The 19,769-nt window shown below is 33.5% G+C and overlaps 1 protein-coding gene across 2 annotated transcripts; it reads left to right on the plus strand.

The window, feature by feature from the left end:
* Window positions 1–4,225: 4,225 nt before the first annotated feature.
* Window positions 4,226–12,719, plus strand: LOC137617297 (crustacean hyperglycemic hormone). 2 transcript variants are annotated; one of them, XM_068347296.1, is made up of 3 exons: window positions 4,226–4,411; window positions 6,870–7,174; window positions 10,183–12,719. In XM_068347296.1, the coding sequence occupies exons 1-3, from the start codon at window positions 4,394–4,396 to the stop codon at window positions 10,286–10,288; spliced, it is 429 nt and encodes a 142-aa protein (XP_068203397.1). In that variant the 5' UTR covers window positions 4,226–4,393; the 3' UTR covers window positions 10,289–12,719. The 2 variants fall into 2 exon arrangements, with proteins under 2 accessions (XP_068203397.1, XP_068203398.1); XM_068347297.1 differs by lacking the exon at window positions 10,183–12,719 and adding an exon at window positions 8,266–8,397.
* The last annotated feature ends 7,050 nt before the right edge of the window (window positions 12,720–19,769 follow it).

A 19,769-nucleotide genomic window follows, 5' to 3' on the forward strand; every position in this document is an offset into this window, starting at 1 on the left:
ACCGAATAGTCTGGCCTGTTAATTACACATTCTCCTCTTTCTTCATACACCTGACAACACTAAACTAAAAGAAAAATTCATCTTCAGTTAAGGGTTGTAGTGGCCGATGTGGTAACGTCCCTGACACGTGAATACCTGGGGTTCGAGTCCCGCTCAAACTTGTTTGTTCCTTTGGTCGTTGCAATCTCTCCATCCTAACGAGTTAAGGACGGGGGATATGGGGGAGCCTATAGGTTTATATGCTCAGTCCTCAGCAGCCATTGTCTGGCCATCCTTGGTCCTAGCTTGGGTGGAGAGGGGGCTTGGGCGCTGATCATATATATATGTATATATATATATATATATATATATATATATATATATATATATATATATATATATATATATATATATATATATATATATATATATGATCAGCGACCAAGCCCCCTCCCCACCCAATATATGTGTGTGTGTATACACACACACACACACACACACACACACACACATATATATATATATATATATATATATATATATATATATATATATATATATATATATATATATATATGGTCAGTCTCTAAGTCTCTAGGGCATTGTCCTGCTCGATAGGGCAATGTCACTGTCCCTTGCCCCTGCCATTCATGAGTGGCATTCAAAACCTTCAACCCTATAAATAGTTTATTCACACCTAGTTCGAAAAAAAAAAAAAAAAAAAAAAAAAAAAAAAAAAAAAAAAACTTTTTTTTTAGAATTCCGGAAAAAACATACCAACATTTCAATGTAGGTAAATACCATGCCATCAACTACATAAAAAAAGTTGGTAATTTCTTCTTTTTCGTAGTTTCTAAGCAACGGACCGGAAACCAGTTGAGCTTACCGGAAGGGCGAAGAGCGACGGAAATATATAAAAAACTAGAGGGGCACTCAGTAGAGCGTAGACCTCCGCCAGGGCAGCTTATTTCTCGATCTTTTGGAGTGATTTTGGACGTTTTGCTCATCCGTGACCTTGACCTTTGACCTTCCGGAATTTAATAATTTCCAGCTCTTTATATAACAGTTTAAAATCCCTTAAAGTTTCATTACTTTATGATTGAAATTGTGACCGTATGGTTGATGACCGGAATTTGACCTTTTGCTAGACCTTGGACTCGACCTTGACCTTTGACCTTAACATGTATTAATTGGCGTGGATTTTCATACACTCAAATATGAACCAGGTTTTAAGTCTCTGTGACAACGATGTCCAAACTTATGGCTGATTACGTGAATTGGACATTTTGCTTGACCGTGTCCTTGACCTCTGACCTCGAGCTTCCAAAATTTAATAATTTCCAGCTTTTTACATAACAGTTAATCCGTGCAAGTTTCTTTAGTCTAAAATTGAAATTGTGGCCAGGAAGTTGTTCACAAACAAACACACAAACAATGGCGAAAACATAACCTCCTTCCAACTTCGTTTGCAGAGGTAGCTAGAGGGGCACTCAGTAGAGAGCATACCTTTGCCACGCCAAGCAGTCTTATTTTGCTCTTAACTCCACTGTGTAATTGTACTTCGATGTATTCTCTTCAAAATCTAATAGATTTGTCTTTGGGTCATACCCCACATGTCCACCAAATTTCATTGAAATCGGTTCAATAGTTTTTGAGTAATTTTGATCACTTAAATAATAAACTAAAATATTTGTCATTTATATAACATTGCAATTATTTTCAAAGTACTGCTGCGTACTTGTACTTTGATGTACTGTATCCAAAATGTTACAGATCCATCGTTAGGTCCTACCCAACAAGTCTACCAAATTTGGTTAAAATCGGTACAGTAGTTTTTGTGTAAAGTTTCTCAAAAAGAAACAAATATATAATCTAAGACACAGATAAGGGTGAATTAATACCCTTCGCAAAATCTTCGATTTTTGCAAAGACAAAAATACTCGAAAAATCTCTTGTTTTGGCTAAAAAGATTTTTGGAGCCAATTTTAAATTTACTTATTATTGAATATATAACTCCATAAATCTATTGTTTTGGCTAAAAAGATTTTTTAAGCCAATTTTAAATTTATTTATAATTAGATATATAACTCCAAAAATCTATTGTTTTGGCTAAAATATTTTTGTAGCCATTTTGAAATTTACTTATAATTAAATATATAACTCCAACAATCTATTGTTTTGGCTAAAATATTTTTGTATCCAATTGTAAATCTACTTATAATCAAATATATAACTCCAATAATCTATTGTTTTGGCTAAAATATTTTTGAAGCCATTTTGAAATTTACTTATAATTAAATATATAACTCTAAAAATCTATTGTTTTGGCTAAAAAGATTTTTGAAGCCATTTTGAAATTTACTTATAATTAAATATATAACTCCAAAAATCTATTGTTTTGGCTAAAAAGATTTTTGTATCCAATTGTAAATTTACTTATAATTAGATATATAACTCCAAAAATCTATTGTTTTGGCTAAAAAGATTTTTGTAGCCAATTGTAAATTTACTTATAATTAGATAAATAACTCCAAAAATCTATTGCTTTTAGCTAAAATATTTTTGTAGCCATTTTGAAATTTACTTATAATTAAATATATAACTCCAAAAATCTATTGTTTTGGCTAAATTATTTGTGTAGCCATTTTGAAATTTACTTATAAAAATTCTCAAATGCTATGTCCCCTAGAGAGATTACTTCACCAAACTTTCAACTGGGCTCCACAAGACACTAGAAAAGTTTGAAGACCCAGACCTACATGGCTGAGGACTATGAAGCGCGAAGTAGGGATTAGTTCACCAAACTTTCAACTGGGCTTCACAAGACACTAGAAGAGTTGGAAGACCAAGGTCTACATGGCTGAGGTCTATGAAGCGCGAAGTAAGAGATCATGAATGGAGAAGTATTGATTTAAAAGCTCAAGATACAGACGACTGGCGAAATCTAACCGAGGCCCTTTGCGTCAATAGACTTGGTAGGAGATGATGATGAGGGCATATAGATGCTTATGAAGTTGATGCTACTCTTCTGAAGTACAGTTGGATATAGGAATTCAAGATCAACACCGCTCAGAGGAAGTACACTGTTAACATCCTTACTACCCGGCGAGTTTCTGTATGTACACCTGTCCACCTGAACTAAAAAAAAATTGCAACACGTAATTTCTAAATATAGAATCCTCTTCATCTTAGAAAAAAGTGACGTCACAAAAAGGAAAAATATTTGCGAAAATAAATGAATCAGCTTCGTGACCTTTGGGCACCTTAACGTTTAAGTTCAAGGGATGCCCTATTGCCCTGGGGCACCTGTTGTCCTTCAGTTTTCCTTCTGTAGCCGCAGGAGAAAAGGAGAAGCTATTAATCAATAAACATTGATGATGATAATAATAATAATAATAATAATAATAATAATAATAATAATAATAATAATAATAATAATAATAACTATTATTATTATTATTATTATTATCATTATTATTATTATTATTATTATTATTGTTATTATTATTATTATTATTAATAATAATAATAATAATAATAATAACTATTATTATTATTATTATTATTATTATTATTATTATTATAATAATAATAATAACTATTATTATTATCATTATTATTATTATTATTATTAATAATAATAATAATAATAATAATAATAATAATAATAATAATAATAATAATAACACGTCCTTACGGATAAGAAGTTATGATAACAACTACAGTAATAATAATAATAATAATAATAATAATAATAATAATAATAATAATAATAATAATAATAATTTAGTGCATTATCAATACGCACCATTGGGTAGGTTGACAAATAAATTTATTTTACCAGTAACAAATAAATGCATCACTAAAATGTATTGAATTCCAGGAATAGCGAGAGAGAGAGAGAGAGAGAGAGAGAGAGAGAGAGAGAGAGAGAGAGAGAGAGAGAGAGAGAGAGAGAGAGAGAGAGTGTGTGATTCACTAAGACTACTTCCAGGAAGGCCTTTTGAACAAATACCCATATATGTGTGGAGGTACCCTAATGAACTATATATAATAAAAAAGTACTCACTGCCTTCAATTATATTGAATTCAATTGCTAATGAGCATTTCAATCTACGTCTATCTTTCTGGATATAAACAACCTAAAAAAAAAAAGCAGTAATTGCCCCTCCAAAAAAAATCTCGCAGCCTTTGGCAACTTTGCACTGCTAAGTACGTGCCCTCTATATAAACCGGGTCTTCTCTCGTCATCAGCATCACAGCTACAGCATCCGTGTTCGAAAGCGCACCTTCTGACAGCTCAGCTAAATCTACTACTGATCTACTCTCAAGCAAACGAGGGTCATAGCTTCGTCTACCGTCGGAGATTATTATCACGAGACAACTTCTCCTCTTTAATCACCAACAAGTCACAATGATTCGTAACAGTGTGGTAAGTTAGTGTGTGGTGAGCTGAGCATTGGTGTGGGACTCAGTCGCTCGTCCCGTTTTCTGTGTGACATATTTAACCTCTGATTTCGTACGTTTGTTCCATGTTTTCATTCGTATAGGTAATACGGTGGAGGTGTTTCTGTTATGGTATGTTTACTGTGTTTTTGTGTACTTTGTGTGAGTGGTGATAAAGTGTAAAGTGTCTTATATGTGTCGACTTTGTTGAGATGTTACTATTTTTAGATTTTCGTTTAACCTTCTGGTATATTGGACTCTTTATCATTTAGTGAAGCAATATAGTTCTTCACCTTATGGCCTTACACTCGACAATTCTGTGGCCTAAGAAATACATTAAGTACTTAGTCATTGTTTATTTTTCTGTAGATTTATTCCGCCATCATTAGTTTTGAAGGAATTACCTCTAGTTAGTTAGTTTTGCTTTTAAATTGTAGAATTATGTGCTCATTTACCTTCCAGAGAACTAGTTAGTTTCGTACAACATATACGCAATGAACGTCCATATAGGGACAGAATTTTAAAGTAGGATTAAAAACTCTAAGGGATTTCCACACCCTATTTGAATAGTGGCTAAAGACATCATGAATAACATAACATAATTATAATCGAATAAAAGTCTGTAATAATTACCATCAACTATGGAAATCATAAAGACAATATAACGCAAATTAAGCTGATAATATTCAATCAATCAATTTCCAGCCTTTTTAGCATCTTTCAATCGAATAGATTCTGAAATTAAACTCTAAATCGTATTTTTTAATTTATATAAATTATCATATACATAGGCCTTCAAATTTTGAAAAATAACATATTGGATTTGATAAGTTAATCCACATAGGGTTTTTATTTTTTTTTTAAGTTTTTATAGTTCATATAGGAAATATTTATTTTATTGTTGTTACTGTTCTTAAAAACTTATATTTTTCCTTGTTTCCTTTCCTCACTGGGCTATTTTCCCTGTTGAAGCCCCTGAGCTTATAGAATCCTGCTTTTCAAACTAGTGTTTTATCTTAACAAGTAATAGTAATAATTAAAATAATAATAATAAGAAATTGAAAGCAAACTTAATAACAGTAACGATGGAAATTTAAATTTAAATCATAAGTTAATTATAAAAGCATGGATTCAGGCTTATGAATATACTCATAATTTTAAGAAGAAGAACCCATTGGTAATATTATATAGGAATTACAGAGGAATAAGTCGTGCCAGAGTTTCGATTTCTCAAGAAGTGCAAAGATTTGGCAGATCGTGTTTATATTATTTTTTTTAATGCTATTCTTACAAATATTAGTATTACAAAGATTGTATATACAGATATATTCCTTTGTAATGTAGCTATTCTTTTCATACATGTTATACTGTTTATTATCCGTCATTCTCATTATGTGTCCTGCCCATGTCCATTTTTTTTTTTTTATCATTATTACTTGTTGTTAGAATATCCTCTACTCTAGTTTGATCTCATATCCATGTTGCTCTTTTTCTGTCTCGGTGTTATTCCCAACATTGTTCATTCCATTGCTCTTAGAGTTGTAACTAGCTTATGTTCTAAGTCTTTACAAAGGCTCCAAGTTTCTGATGCATAAGTTATTACTTTAAAAAATAGCCTCGTATTCTTTCAAAATAGTTAAAACTTATCTTAAACCAACCACGAACCTTGTTCACTTCTCTCTTCCACCCGAGAAACAGCCCTCTGTCTCTCAGTGTTAAACCCATCATTATTCTTTCCATAGCTCTTATAGTCGTAACTAGCTAATGTTCTAAGGTTTTAGTAAGGTTCCAAGTATCTGATGTAAAATTTAATACTCTAAAAACTAGCCTCGTATTGTTTCAAAACAGTAAAAAAACATCTTAACCAACCACGAACCTTTTTCTCCTTTTCGGTTTCTTTGCGTTATTTCCATCATTATTCTTTCCATAGCTCTTCGAGTTGTAACTAGCTTATATTCTAAGTCTTTAGCAAGGCAATAAGTTTTAAAAATAAGCTTCGTATTCTAGAAGAAATAAAAAACATCTTAAACCAACTGCAAACATTTTTCTCCTTTTCTATCCCACCCGAGAAATAGCCCTCTGTCTCTCAGTGTTAAACCCATCATTATTCTTTCCCTAGCTCTTATAGTTGTAACTAGCTTATATTCTAAGTCTTCAGCAAGGCAACAAGCTTTAAAAAACAAGCCTCGTATTCTAGAAACAGCAAAAAAACATCTTAAACCAACCGCGAACTTTTTTTTTTCTATCCCACCCGAAAAACAGCCCTTTGTCTCTGTGTTAAACCCATCATTATTCTTTCCATAGCTCTTATAGTTGTAACTAGCTTATATTCTAAGTCTTCAGCAAGGCAATAAGATTTAAAAAACAAGCCTCGTATTCTAGAAACAGCAAAAAAACATCTTAACCCAACCGCGACCTTTTTTTTTTTTTCCCTCGACAACCAGATGGGACCCACCATGTTCCTGGTCGTCCTCTTCCTTGTAGCGGCTCACCACACCACCACAGCCTGGTCCGTCGACGGCCTGGCTCGGATAGAAAAGTTACTATCCTCCCATCCTTCTTCCTCCTCATCATCCTCGGGCTCTCCTACGGCCGCCCTTAGGAGCCCAACCCTTAACCTGAAGAAGAGAGCGATCCTCGACCAGTCCTGCAAGGGCATCTTCGACCGGGAGCTCTTCAAGAAGCTCGATCGTGTTTGTGACGATTGCTATAACCTTTACAGGAAGCCATACGTGGCCATCGATTGCAGGTAATGGCCAATTGATTGATCGATTAAGATGGATTTAGCGTCACCTTTTTCGGAGTTCTAAACTGCTTTTTAAACTACTTTTATTTACGTTTAATTTCCATACTTTTATCATTTTTATTCACTAATTTCCTTTTGGTTTAATACCACTACTTTTACTAATTTTAGTTTAAACTACTTTTATTTACGTTTAATTTCCTCACTTTAATCATTTTTATTCACTAATTTTCCTTTGATTTTATACCACTACTTTTAATCATTTTAGTTTAAACTACTTATTTTACGTTTGATTTCTTTACTTTAGTCATTTTTATTCACTAATTTTCCTTTGGTTTTATACCACTACTTTTAACTATTCTAGTTTAAACTACTTTTATTTATGTTTGATTTCCTCACTTTAATAATTTTTATTCACTAATTTCCCTTTGGTTTTGTACCACTACTTTTAATTATTTTAGTTTAAACTACTTTTATTTATGTTTGATTTCCTCACTTTAGTCATTTTCATTCACTAATTTCCCTTTGGTTTAATACCACTACTTTTAATTATTTTAGTTTAAACTACTTTTATTTATGTTTGATTTCCTCATTTTAGTCATTTTTATTCACTCATTTTGAATTTACTTTTATAAGTTCACTTTTACTTTATACCAGTACTTTTCATTTAGTTTAAACTATTTTTTGTTTACATTTACTTTCCATACTTTAATCATTTTTATCTAATCATTTTTAATTTATTTTTATAATTTCACTTTTATTCTAATTTATATCACTACTTTTCATTATTTTAGTTTGATACTTCCACATGCTTTTATTATGATTTTAATTTTGTCAATTTCTACTCATAATTTTTTAGTTCCAAACTTTTTTGTTCTTTTTCATTATGATTATTATTTTGCTTTTGTTAATTTCCACTTAATTTTGTTCCAATCTACTCATATTTTTTTAGTTCAACACTTATTTGTTCTTTTTTAAATATGATTTTTATTTTGTTTTCATTAATTCCTACCTAATTTTGTTCCAATCATTTTTGGTTTTTATTTCCTTTTAATCACCGAACGCCTCCCTTCTTCTTTCCTTTATTCATAAAACAGAAAAGACTGTTTTGGTACAAAGACTTTCGGTCACTGCGTGGAAGATCTTTTACTAGATCAATCTCATTACAAAGAAATCAGAAATCACATCGCTCTGTTTTGAAGCAGAGGGCCTGCAATTTGAAGGTAAGTCATAATACTCCTCTTCGACTCGTTTAGAACTCGTAAGTCGAGCTGTTTACTTTTCCATAACTCGAGTCAGATGTTCGAGTCGATATATCATAGCTCTAAGTACCCCTACATTATCATTATTCTACCTGTTTATAACTCGTAAGTCAAATCATACTCCTCTCCTACTTGTTTATAACTCATTAATCAAGTCATACTCCTATTCTACTTGTTTATAACTCGTAAGTTAAGTCATACTCCCCTTCTACTCGTTTATAACTCGTAAATCAAGTCATACTCCTATTCTACTTGTTTATAACTCGTAAGTCAATTCATACTGCCCTTCTACTCGTTTAGAACTCGTAAGTCGAGCTGTTCACTTTTCCATAACTCGAATCAGATGTTTGAGTCGATATATATTAGCTCGAAGTACCCCTACATTATCATTATTCCATTTGTTTATAACTCGTAAGTCAAGTCATACTCCTCTTCTACTCGTTTATAACTCGTAAGTCAAGCTGTTTACTTTTCCATGACTCGAATCAGATATTTGAGTTGATATATATTAGCTCGAAGTACCCCTACATTATCATTATTCCACTTGTTTATAACTCGTAAGTCAAGTCATACTCCTCTTCTACTCGTTTATAACTCGTAAGTCAAGCTGTTTACTTTTCCATAACTCGAATCAGATGTTTGAGTCGATATATATTAGCTCGAAGTACCCCTACATTATCATTATTCCACTTGTTTATAACTCGTAAGTCAAGTCATACTCCTCTTCTACTCGTTTATAACTCGTAAGTCAAGCTGTTTACTTTTCCATGACTCGAATCAGATATTTGAGTTGATATACCGTAACTCGAAGTACCTCAATATTATCCTCTTCTACTTGTTTATAACTCGTAAGTCAAGTCATACTCCTCTTCTACTTGTTCATAACTCGTACGTCGAGCTGTTTACTTTTCCTTAACTCGAATCAGATATTTGAGTCGATATACCGTAACTCGAAGTACCCCAATATTATCTTCTTCTACTTGCTTATAACTCATAAAACCAGCTGTTTACTTTTCAATAACTCTAATCAGATGTTTGAGTCGATATATATTAGCTCGAAATACCCCAATATTACTATTATTACTAGCTAAGCTAAGCTTTTACTTTTCCATAACTCGAATCAGATGTTTGAATCGATATATATCGTAGCTTAAAGTACCCCAATAATATTGATATTAGCTAAGGAATTACCTTACTGAGTTTTTTGTGTAAGCAAGCAAACAGCTCAAACTAATCATATCTTGAAATCGAAATATCCTACCTTGAAGTACCCCCAGTAAACAGGAATTAGCTTACTAAGTTTTTAACTTGAATCTGATCTTGAAATCGAAATATCCTACCTTGAAGTACCCCCCAGTAAACAGGAATTCGCTTACTAAGTTTTTAACTTTAATCTGATCTTGAAATCAAAATATCCTACCTTGAAGTACCCCCGAGTAAACAGAAATTAGCTTACTAAGTTTTTAACTTTAATCTGATCTTGAAATCGAAATATCCTACCTTGAAGTACCCCCCAGTAAACAGAAATTAGCTCATTAAGTTTTTAACTTGAATCTGATCTTGAAATCGAAATATCCTACCTTGAAGTACTCCCAGTAAACAAGAATTAGCTTACTAAGTTTTTAACTTGAATCTGATCTTAAAATCAAAATATCCTACCTTGAAGTACCCCCAGTAAACAGAAATTAGCTTACTAAGTTTTTCCGTAAGTAAACAAACAGCTCAAACTAATCCTCGGCTGTTTTCAAACAGGGAGAGCTGCTACCAGAACCTAGTATTCCGACAGTGCATCCAGGATCTCCAGCTAATGGACCAACTCGACGAGTATGCCAATGCTGTCCAAGTCGTTGGAAAGTAGATCCCATCTCGACGAATAAATCCAGGAACGCAAAAGGACTGTGGCTGCTAGATCTGTTTTTTAAGTCCCTCAGAAGTATTTAAACGAAAAAAAAATCTCTTAATTTAGCTATAGAGGTCCCCAGCTAGTCAAAGCCCTCTCAATCCTTCTCTTCATCTCTCTGCTCCACTCCCTTTCCACCTTTCTTTGATTCTCATTGATTCTCAAAGAGAAATGTCTCTTCATTTAGCTACAGAGGTCCCCAGCTAGTCAAAGCCCTCTCAATCATTCTTTTCATCTCTCTGCTCTACTCTCTCTTTCTTTCCTCCTCTCTTTTGTTCTCATTGATTCTCAAAGAGAAATGTCTCTTCGTTTAGCTACAGAGGTCCCCAGCTAGTCAAAGCCCTCTCAATCCTTCCCATCATCTCACTGTTCTACTCTCTTTCCTCCTCTCTTTGATTCTCATTGATTCTCAAAGAGAAATGTCTCTTCATTTAGCTACAGAGGTCCCCAGCTAGTCAAAGCCCTCTCAATCCTTCTCTTCATCTCTCTGTTCTACTCTCCCTTTCTTTCCTCCTCTCTTTGATTCTCATTGATTCTCAAAGAGAAATGTCTCTTCATTTAGCTACGGAGGTCCCCAGCTAGTCAAAGCCCTCTCAATCCTTCTCTTCATCTCTCTGCTCTACTCTCTCTCTTTGTCCCCAGCTAGTCAAAGCCCTCTCAATCCTTCTCTTCATCTCACTGCTCTACTCTCTTTCCACCCTTCTTTGATTCTCATTGATTCTCAAAGAAAAATGTCTCTTCATTTAGCTACGGAGGTCCCCAGCTAGTCAAAGGCCTCTCAATCCTTCCCTTCATCTCTCTGCTCTACTTTCTCATTCTTTCCTCCTCTCTTTGATTCTCCTTGATTCCTTTGCCTTTTATTTCCACTTTCTTTTATCCCTCTGTTGCTTCACCCTATTCAGGAAGCGACAGGGAAGCATTTTAGACAACCGCACCATCTAAAAACACATTCCAAAGAAGAAGAAGAAGGAGACCTTACGTCAACAACGGCAGCTTCGGCCTTCAAAATCAAAACAAAAGAAGCACTTGACGCGTGTCCAAGGTGTACATGAGCCGCGAGGAAGGAATCTTAGATTTAAGTTAGCATTTAAGAGTATTTATTGAATTTTGTGTCTGTTTGTTTGCCTGTTATTGTGTGCCTGTTTGACCGAGACATTTTCTCTCTCGATTACAGTATGTGGTTTTTTCTCCCTGCGTGAATAGCTTGAGTTAGGAGGCACTTTAGATAAATTTCTAGTCATAGTGTTTGAGTTCCCTTTTTGTTAGAGGGGTGACTGCGCTCTCTATAATGTCGTAAAATTTTCGTATCAGTCTTTTTTTCAAGACTGATTTATAACTGACTGGTTAAGGGTGATTTTGATATGTGTGAGTTAGTCACTGACTGGATATAAGTAGGATTAATTATATATTTGAAGCAATTAATCAAAATATATAAGAAGTTGGACCTGACTTCCAGCAAAGATTAGAATTATTTTGTGCAGTCACTTGTTTTACTTCAAAATTTTATACACATAAAGATTTGTGATAAACCTTAAAAAAAACATTTATATACCTTTGTTAAATTTTTCATTATACACCACAGCCTTATACATTATATTTTTCACTTCAGTTATTTCTTAAAGATAAAAGTCAGCATTTTAGTTTCTCTTCCCCCCAAAAAACATAATTCAAATATTTTCAAAATTTCGACCAAATACATTTGAGTATTTATTCATTAACTCATGGAGATGAATAGTTCCTCTTCGAGGTATTTGTATAACATGAACAAAGTCCTCTTCGAGGTATTTATACATGAACAAAGTCGTCTTTGAGGTATTTGTACATGAACAAAGTCCTCTTTGAAGTATTTGTATATGAACAAAACCCTCTTCAAGGTATTTGTACATGAACAAAGTCCTCTTAGAGGTATCTGTATAACATGAACAAGGTCCTCTTCGAAGCTTTTGTACATGAACAAAGCCCTCATCGAGGTATTTGTACATGAACAAAGCCCTCTTAGAGGCATTTGTGCAACATGAACAAAGCCCTCTTCGAGGCATTGTGCAACATGAACAAAGCCTTCATCGAGACATTTGTGCAACATGAACAAAGCCTTCATCGAGACATTTGTGCAACATGAACAAAGCCCTTTTCGAGACATTTGTATAACATGAACAGAGTCCCCTTAGAGGTATTCCTACATGAACAAAGCCCTCTTCGAGGCACTTGTATAACATGAACAATTGTGATAACACTTTTGCTAATGTAGTGGGTCTAGATATCAAACCAAAGATTTAATATAAGGATTAAAACTTTAGAATCATACATTCCTGTGTCAGTTATCATAATTTTCTTAATTATTATTACCATTGGTTTTTTCGCAAATATATCATCTGAATCATAATGAAAATATCTTTTATTCATTCCTGTGTTTAACTGCAACTGAATTATTATTATGTTATTCATCCTCGTGTTTAAATGCAAATGAATAACTATAAATATCTGTTATTCATCTTCGTGTTTAACAGCAACTGAATTATTAATATGTTATTCATCCCAGTGTTTAACTGCAAATGAATAACTATAAATATCTGTTATTCATCCTCGTGTTTAACTGCAACTGAATCATTATAAAAATCGTTTATTCATCTCCGTGTTTAACTGCAACTGAATCATTAGCTAGGACCAAAGAGTGCCAGGCAGTGGCTGCTGATAACTCAGCAGATAGACCTATAGGCTCCCCCCAGACACCCAATCCTTAGCTCACAAGGATGGCGAGGTTGCAGCGACCAAAGGAACTATTTATCTATAGTGCAGATGTTAGTTACAGAGAATTTCAGAGGGGTCATTATTAGCTCGTTAACAGTTGTATCATAACCTCTTTAACTACAGCGCTCTCAATAATAAATTAAAGTCAATTATTATAGTAATTGCTCTTCAAATCATAACAAGACGTATTCCTTCATTTTCTCTTATGCTTTCATATGATTACAAGATTTTATTATTAAAGATTTATCTTAAGGTTATTATTGTTCTTAAACTTCTCTAGTAGTTTTCACTTATTTCCTTTCCTCACTGGGTTATTTCCCCTGATAGGAGCCCTTGGGCTTATAGCATCCAGCTGTTCCAACTAGGGTTGTAGCTTAGCAAGTAATAATAATAATAATAATAATAATAACAATAATGATAATAATAATAATAATAATAATGATAATAACAACTCGCTGGGATATTTTCCCTATAGGAGCCCTTGGGCTTATAGCATCCTGCTGTTCCAACTAGGGTTGTAGCTTAGCAAGTAATAATAATAATGATAATAATAATAATAATAATAATAATAACTCGCTGGGCTATTTTCCCTATAGGAGCCCTTGGGCTTATAACATCCTGCTTTTCCAACTAGGGTTGTAGCTTGGCAAGTAATAATAATAATAATAATAATAACTCGCTGGGATATTTTCCCTATAGGAGCCCTTGGGCTTATAGCATCCTGCTTTTCCAACTAGGGTTGTAGCTTAGCAAGTAATAATAATGATAATAATAATAATAATAATAATAATAATAATAATAATAATAATAATAATAATAATAATAATAATTAATAACTCGCTGGGATATTTTCCCTATAGGGGCCCTTGGGCTTATAGCATCCTGCTTTTCCAACTAGGGTTGTAGCTTAGCAAGTAATAATAATAATAATAATAACAACAACTCGCTGAGATATTTTCCCTATAGGAGCCCTTGGGCTTATAGCATCCTGCTTTTCCAACTAGGGTTGTAGCTTAGCAAGTAATAATAATAATAATAATAATAACAACTCGCTGAGATATTTTCCCTATAGGAGCCCTTGGGCTTATAGCATCCTGCTTTTCTAACTAGGGTTGTAGCTTCGCAAATAATAATAATAATAATAATAATAATAATAATAACTCGCTGGGCTATTTTCCCTATAAGAGCCCTTGGGCTTATAGCATCTTGCTTTTCCAATTAGGGTTGTAGCTTAGCAAGTAATAATAATAATAATAATAATAATAATAATAATAATAATGATAATAATAATAACTCGCTGAGATATTTTCCCTATAGGAGCCCTTGGGCTTATAGCATCCTGCTTTTCCAACTAGGGTTGTAGCTTAGCAAATAATAATAATAATAATAATAATAATAATAATAATGATTACTAGCTGGGCTATTTTCCCTATAGGAGCCCTTGGGCTTATAGCATCCAGCTTTTCCAACTAGGGTTGTAGCTTGGCAAGTAATAATAATAATAATAATAATAATAATAATAATAATAATAATAATACCCACTTGTGTTAATACAGTAATCCTCACAAAACAAAAGCTAGGATTTTTTCTTTGCAACCTACAGGATAATTATCCTGTGTCATTCCTTGCAACCATTTGCAGGAAAACGTTCCAGGAGAGTTATTCCATTAAACCCTTACAGTATTAAGCGGTTCGAACTTAGTTGTCGAACCTGTTTGTCAAACGGTTCGAAGTGGTGGATTCAGATACAAATGCATGAGGTTTGAGGCAAATGAAGCCCCGCCCACAAAAGTCAGGAGAGAACAGACTTTTTTCGAACCTTTCGATGAATGTGTTCGACAACCAACTACCCCGTTCACACGTTCGAACATCACCTCAAACACTTGTCTGTCGAACCACGTTTGACGAACTGTTCGACTAAACCTGCCTTTACAGTATGATAGGCAAAAGAGTTTGGAAACTATCCTATCTGGTGATCTGCCGGACTGGGGTTCGAGTTCTGCTCAAACTCGTTAGTTCCTTGTAGTGTCTGGAACCTCACCATCCTTGAGCTAGTGAATTAGGGTTTGGGGGAGCCTATAGGTCTACCTGCTGAGTCATCAGCAGCCATTACCTGGCCCTCCCTGGCTCTAGCTTGGGTGGAGAAGCAGTTTGGGCCCTGATCCTATGTATATATGGTCAGTCTCTAGGGCATTGCCCTGCTAGCTAGGACATTGTCACTGTCCCTTGCCTCTGCCATTCATGAGCGGCCTTTAAAGTCTTTAAAACAGGGTTATTGAGATAAACCCTTACTGAATAGAAGCTATATAAGTTATTAACTTTCATCCACTTTAACCTTGTTTTTCTTAGTTAAGGATCAGCACAGCTCTTTTCAAGAAGAATCCTTTGGTAGGTAACTTAGTGTTTCCTTCTACGGTTGGAAGTATTGAATGTTGGTCAAAACACATAAAATCTAATGACAACAACAACAACAACAACAACAACAACAACAACAACAATTATACTAATAATAATAATAATAATGATAATAATAATAAAAATGATTATGATAATAATAGTTATTATTATTATTATTAATAATAAAGAAAATAATAATAATAATAATAATAGTTATTATTGTTATTATTATTATTATTATTATTATTATTATTTTTATTATCATTATTGTTATTATTATTATTATTATTATTATTATTATTATTATTATAATTATTATTATTATTACTATTATTATTATTATTATTATTATTGTTAATAAGAAAAGGAAATAATAATAATAATAATAATAATGATAATAATAATAATAATAATAATAATATCTTGGAAATCATAGTTATAACTCACCAAGACTATAGAAGAAAGAAGACAGGAAATAAACTATACAATAAGCTCCCACTAAACATAAAAAATACTGAAACTATTAAGTCTTTCAAGAGGAAACTGAAGACTTTCTTGTTCTCAAAGTGCTTCGATAATGTAGATTTGGCAATAAACGAGCTATATGTGGTGTGAAATGCTGAATGCCTTGGCATACATACGATAAAATGACTGTGAAAGTGCTGTAGAGAGTATGGTTCCCGGGCTGTATAGGGCCGGAAAAGCAGTCCTTAAAGTAAGTATATTAAGTAGTTATTAAACGAACGACTGAACTCGACCCATTAATTTGATATTTAATTGTCTCAAGATAACAAAACTTGTCTTAATTTCTATTTAATATGTATACTACTTTTTTAAAGTAGCCAGTCATAAGACTGCCAGTCAAAAGACCCCATAACTCTCTAGCGATAGTATCTCAACGGGTGGCTGGTATCTACTGAAGCGAAGGGCCTCGGTTAGACCTTGCCAGTCTTCTCTTTCTCGAGCTTTTAAATCAATATTTCTCCATTCATCATCTCCCACTTCACGCTTCATAGTCCTCGGCCATGTAGGCCTGTGTCTTCTAACTCACCTAGTGCCTTGTGGAGCCCAGTTGAAAGTTTGGTGAACTAATCTCTCTTGGGGAGTGCGAAGAGCACGCACAAACCAAACCATCTCCATCTACCCCTCACCATGATCTCATCCACATATGGCACTCGAGTAATCTTTCTTATTAGGTTTTACTGAATAGAAATGTAAATAGAGATATGAAAAACTTGATAAAGCGTAGAAAGGTAGAGAAAGCGAGAGAGAGTGAACTAATCTCTCTTGGGGAGTGTGAGGAGCACACACAAACCATCTCCATCTACCCCTCACCATGGTCTCATCCACATATGGCACTCGAATAATCTCTTCATTAGGATTTAGCAGAATAAAAGTGTAAATAGAGATATGAAAAAACTTGATAAAACGAATGAGAGAGAGAGAGAGAGAGAGAGAGAGAGAGAGAGAGAGATCCTGGAACGTATTTAAGTCACCCACTTTGAACTGCAAAGATCCAATGACAAGATTGGAAAGTCATTATCCATAAGAAGTATAGAAGCAGCATCCAGCTGTTATTAACTTCGATTGCCAATGCATTACGGACCATTACACCTGTGACGTAATGTCTCTGGAGATTTCTCAGACCAGTGGATGTCTTGGAACTAAGACGCGAAGCGTTATTTAAACACAGCATCTTTCAGAGATCCGTCAATCCCACAGCATCCTTAGCAGGAGAAGCATCTTACATCTCTGCTGGTGGAGAATTTTTATCTGTGTATATTTAGTCTGTAGACGCCAACTATGATCTTCAACAGCCTGGTAAGAGAATGGGTATTCATGCATTTAATTCTAATATTCAAGTATTCTATATCGTATCTAAATACTAAGTATTCTAGAAGTTTTATCCCATCTGTGAGCATATAGCATCCTGTATTTCCAAATAGTGTTGTAGCTTAGCTAGCAATAGTAATAATAGCCAGGCCTTCTCAATCATGAGGCTCAATACTACACAGTATTCTAGAAGTTTTATTCCATCTGTGAGCTTATAGCATCCTGTATTTCCAAATAGGATTGTAGCTTAGCTAGCAATAGTAATAATAGCCAGGCCTTCTCAATTATGAGGCTCAATACTACACAGTATTCTAGAAGTTTTATTCCAGCTGTGAGCTTATAGCATCCTGCATTTCCAAATAGGGTTGTAGCTTAGCTAGCAATAGTAATAATAGCCAGGCCTTCTCAATCATGAGGCTCAATACTACACAGTATTCTAGAAGTTTTAGTCCATCTGTGAGCTTATAGCATCCTGTATTTCCAAATAGGGTTGTAGCTTAGCTAGCAATAGTAATAATAGCCAGGCCTTCTCAATCGTATCTTAATACTACACAGTATTCTAGAAGTTTTATTCCATCTGTGAGCTTATAGCATCCTGTATTTCCAAATAGGGTTGTAGCTTAGCTAGCAATAGTAATAATAGCCAGGCCTTCTCAATCCTGAGGCTCAATACTACACAGTATTCTAGAAGTTTTATTCCATCTGTGAGCTTATAGCATCCTGTATTTCCCAATAGGGTTGTAGCTTAGCTAGCAATAGTAATAATAGCCAGGCCTTCTCAATCCTGAGGCTCAATACTACACAGTATTCTAGAAGTTTTATTCCATCTGTGAGCTTATAGCATCCTGTATTTCCAAATAGGGTTGCAGCTTAGCTAGCAATAGTAATAATAGCCAGGCCTTCTCAATCATGAGGCTCAATACTACACAGTATTCTAGAAGTTTTATTCCATCTGTGAGCTTATAGCATCCTGTATTTCCCAATAGGGTTGTAGCTTAGCTAGCAATAGTAATAATAGCCAGGCCTTCTCAATCCTGAGGCTCAATACTACACAGTATTCTAGAAGTTTTATTCCATCTGTGAGCTTATAGCATCCTGTATTTCCAAATAGGGTTGCAGCTTAGCTAGCAATAGTAATAATAGCCAGGCCTTCTCAATCATGAGGCTCAATACTACACAGTATTCTAGAAGTTTTATTCCATCTGTGAGCTTATAGCATCCTGTATTCCCAAACAGGGTTGTAGCTTAGCTAATAATAATAGCCAGGTCTTCTCAACCATAAGGCTCAACACTACACAGTATTCTAGAAGTTTTATTCCAGCTGTGAGCTTATAGCATCCTGTATTTCCAAATAGGGTTGTAGCTTAGCTAGCAATAGTAATAATAGCCAGGCCTTCTCAATCATAAGGCTCAATACTACACAGTATTCTAGAAGTTTTAGTCCATCTGTGAGCTTATAGCATCCTGTATTTCCAAATAGGGTTGTAGCCTAGCTAGCAATAGTAATAATAGCCAGGCCTTCTCAATCATAAGGCTCAATACTACACAGTATTCTAAAAGTTTTATTCCAGCTGTGAGCTTATAGAATCCTGTATTTCCAAATAGGGTTGTAGCTTAGCTAGCAATAGTAATAATAGCCAGGCCTTCTCAATCATGAGGCTCAATACTACACAGTATTCTAGAAGTTTTATTCCAGCTGTGACCAAGTTGTGGAATGATCTTCCTAATCGGGTAGTTGAATCAGTGGAACTTCAAAAAGTTCAAACTTTCAACGAATATTTTTTATATTGAACAGGCTGATATAATTCTCTTTTTATAGTTTATATATGAAAGATCTATTTTGATGTTATTACTTTTAAAGTACTTTATTCTAATTATTCATTACTTCTCTTGTAGTTTATTTATTTTCTTGATTTCTTTCTTCGCTGGGCTAGTTTTCCCTGTTGGAGCACTTGGGCTTATAGCATCCTGCTTTTCAAGGTTGTAGCTTAGCTAGTAATAATAATAATAATAATAATAATAATAATAATAATAATAATAATAATAATAATAATAATAATAATAATAATAATACTTCTCTTGTAGTTTATTTATTGCCTTATTTCCTTTCCTCACTGGGTTATTTTTCCCTGTTGGGGCCCCTGGGCTTACAGCATCCTGCTTTTCAAGGTTGTAGCTTAGCTAATAATAATAATAATAATAATAATAATAATAATAATAATAATTTATAATAATAATAATAATAATAATAATAATAATAATAATAATGATAATAGTAATAATATTAATAATAATAGTATTGATAATAATAATAATAATAATAATAATAATAATAGTTACAATATTAATAATAATAATAATAATAATAATAATAATAATAATAATAATAAAAATAATAATAATAATAATAATAATAATAATAATAATAATAATAATAATAATAATGATATATTCCTTTATG

The sequence above is a fragment of the Palaemon carinicauda genome, chromosome 23, assembly GCF_036898095.1.
Source record: "Palaemon carinicauda isolate YSFRI2023 chromosome 23, ASM3689809v2, whole genome shotgun sequence".
NCBI classification, from domain to species: Eukaryota; Metazoa; Arthropoda; class Malacostraca; order Decapoda; family Palaemonidae; genus Palaemon; species Palaemon carinicauda.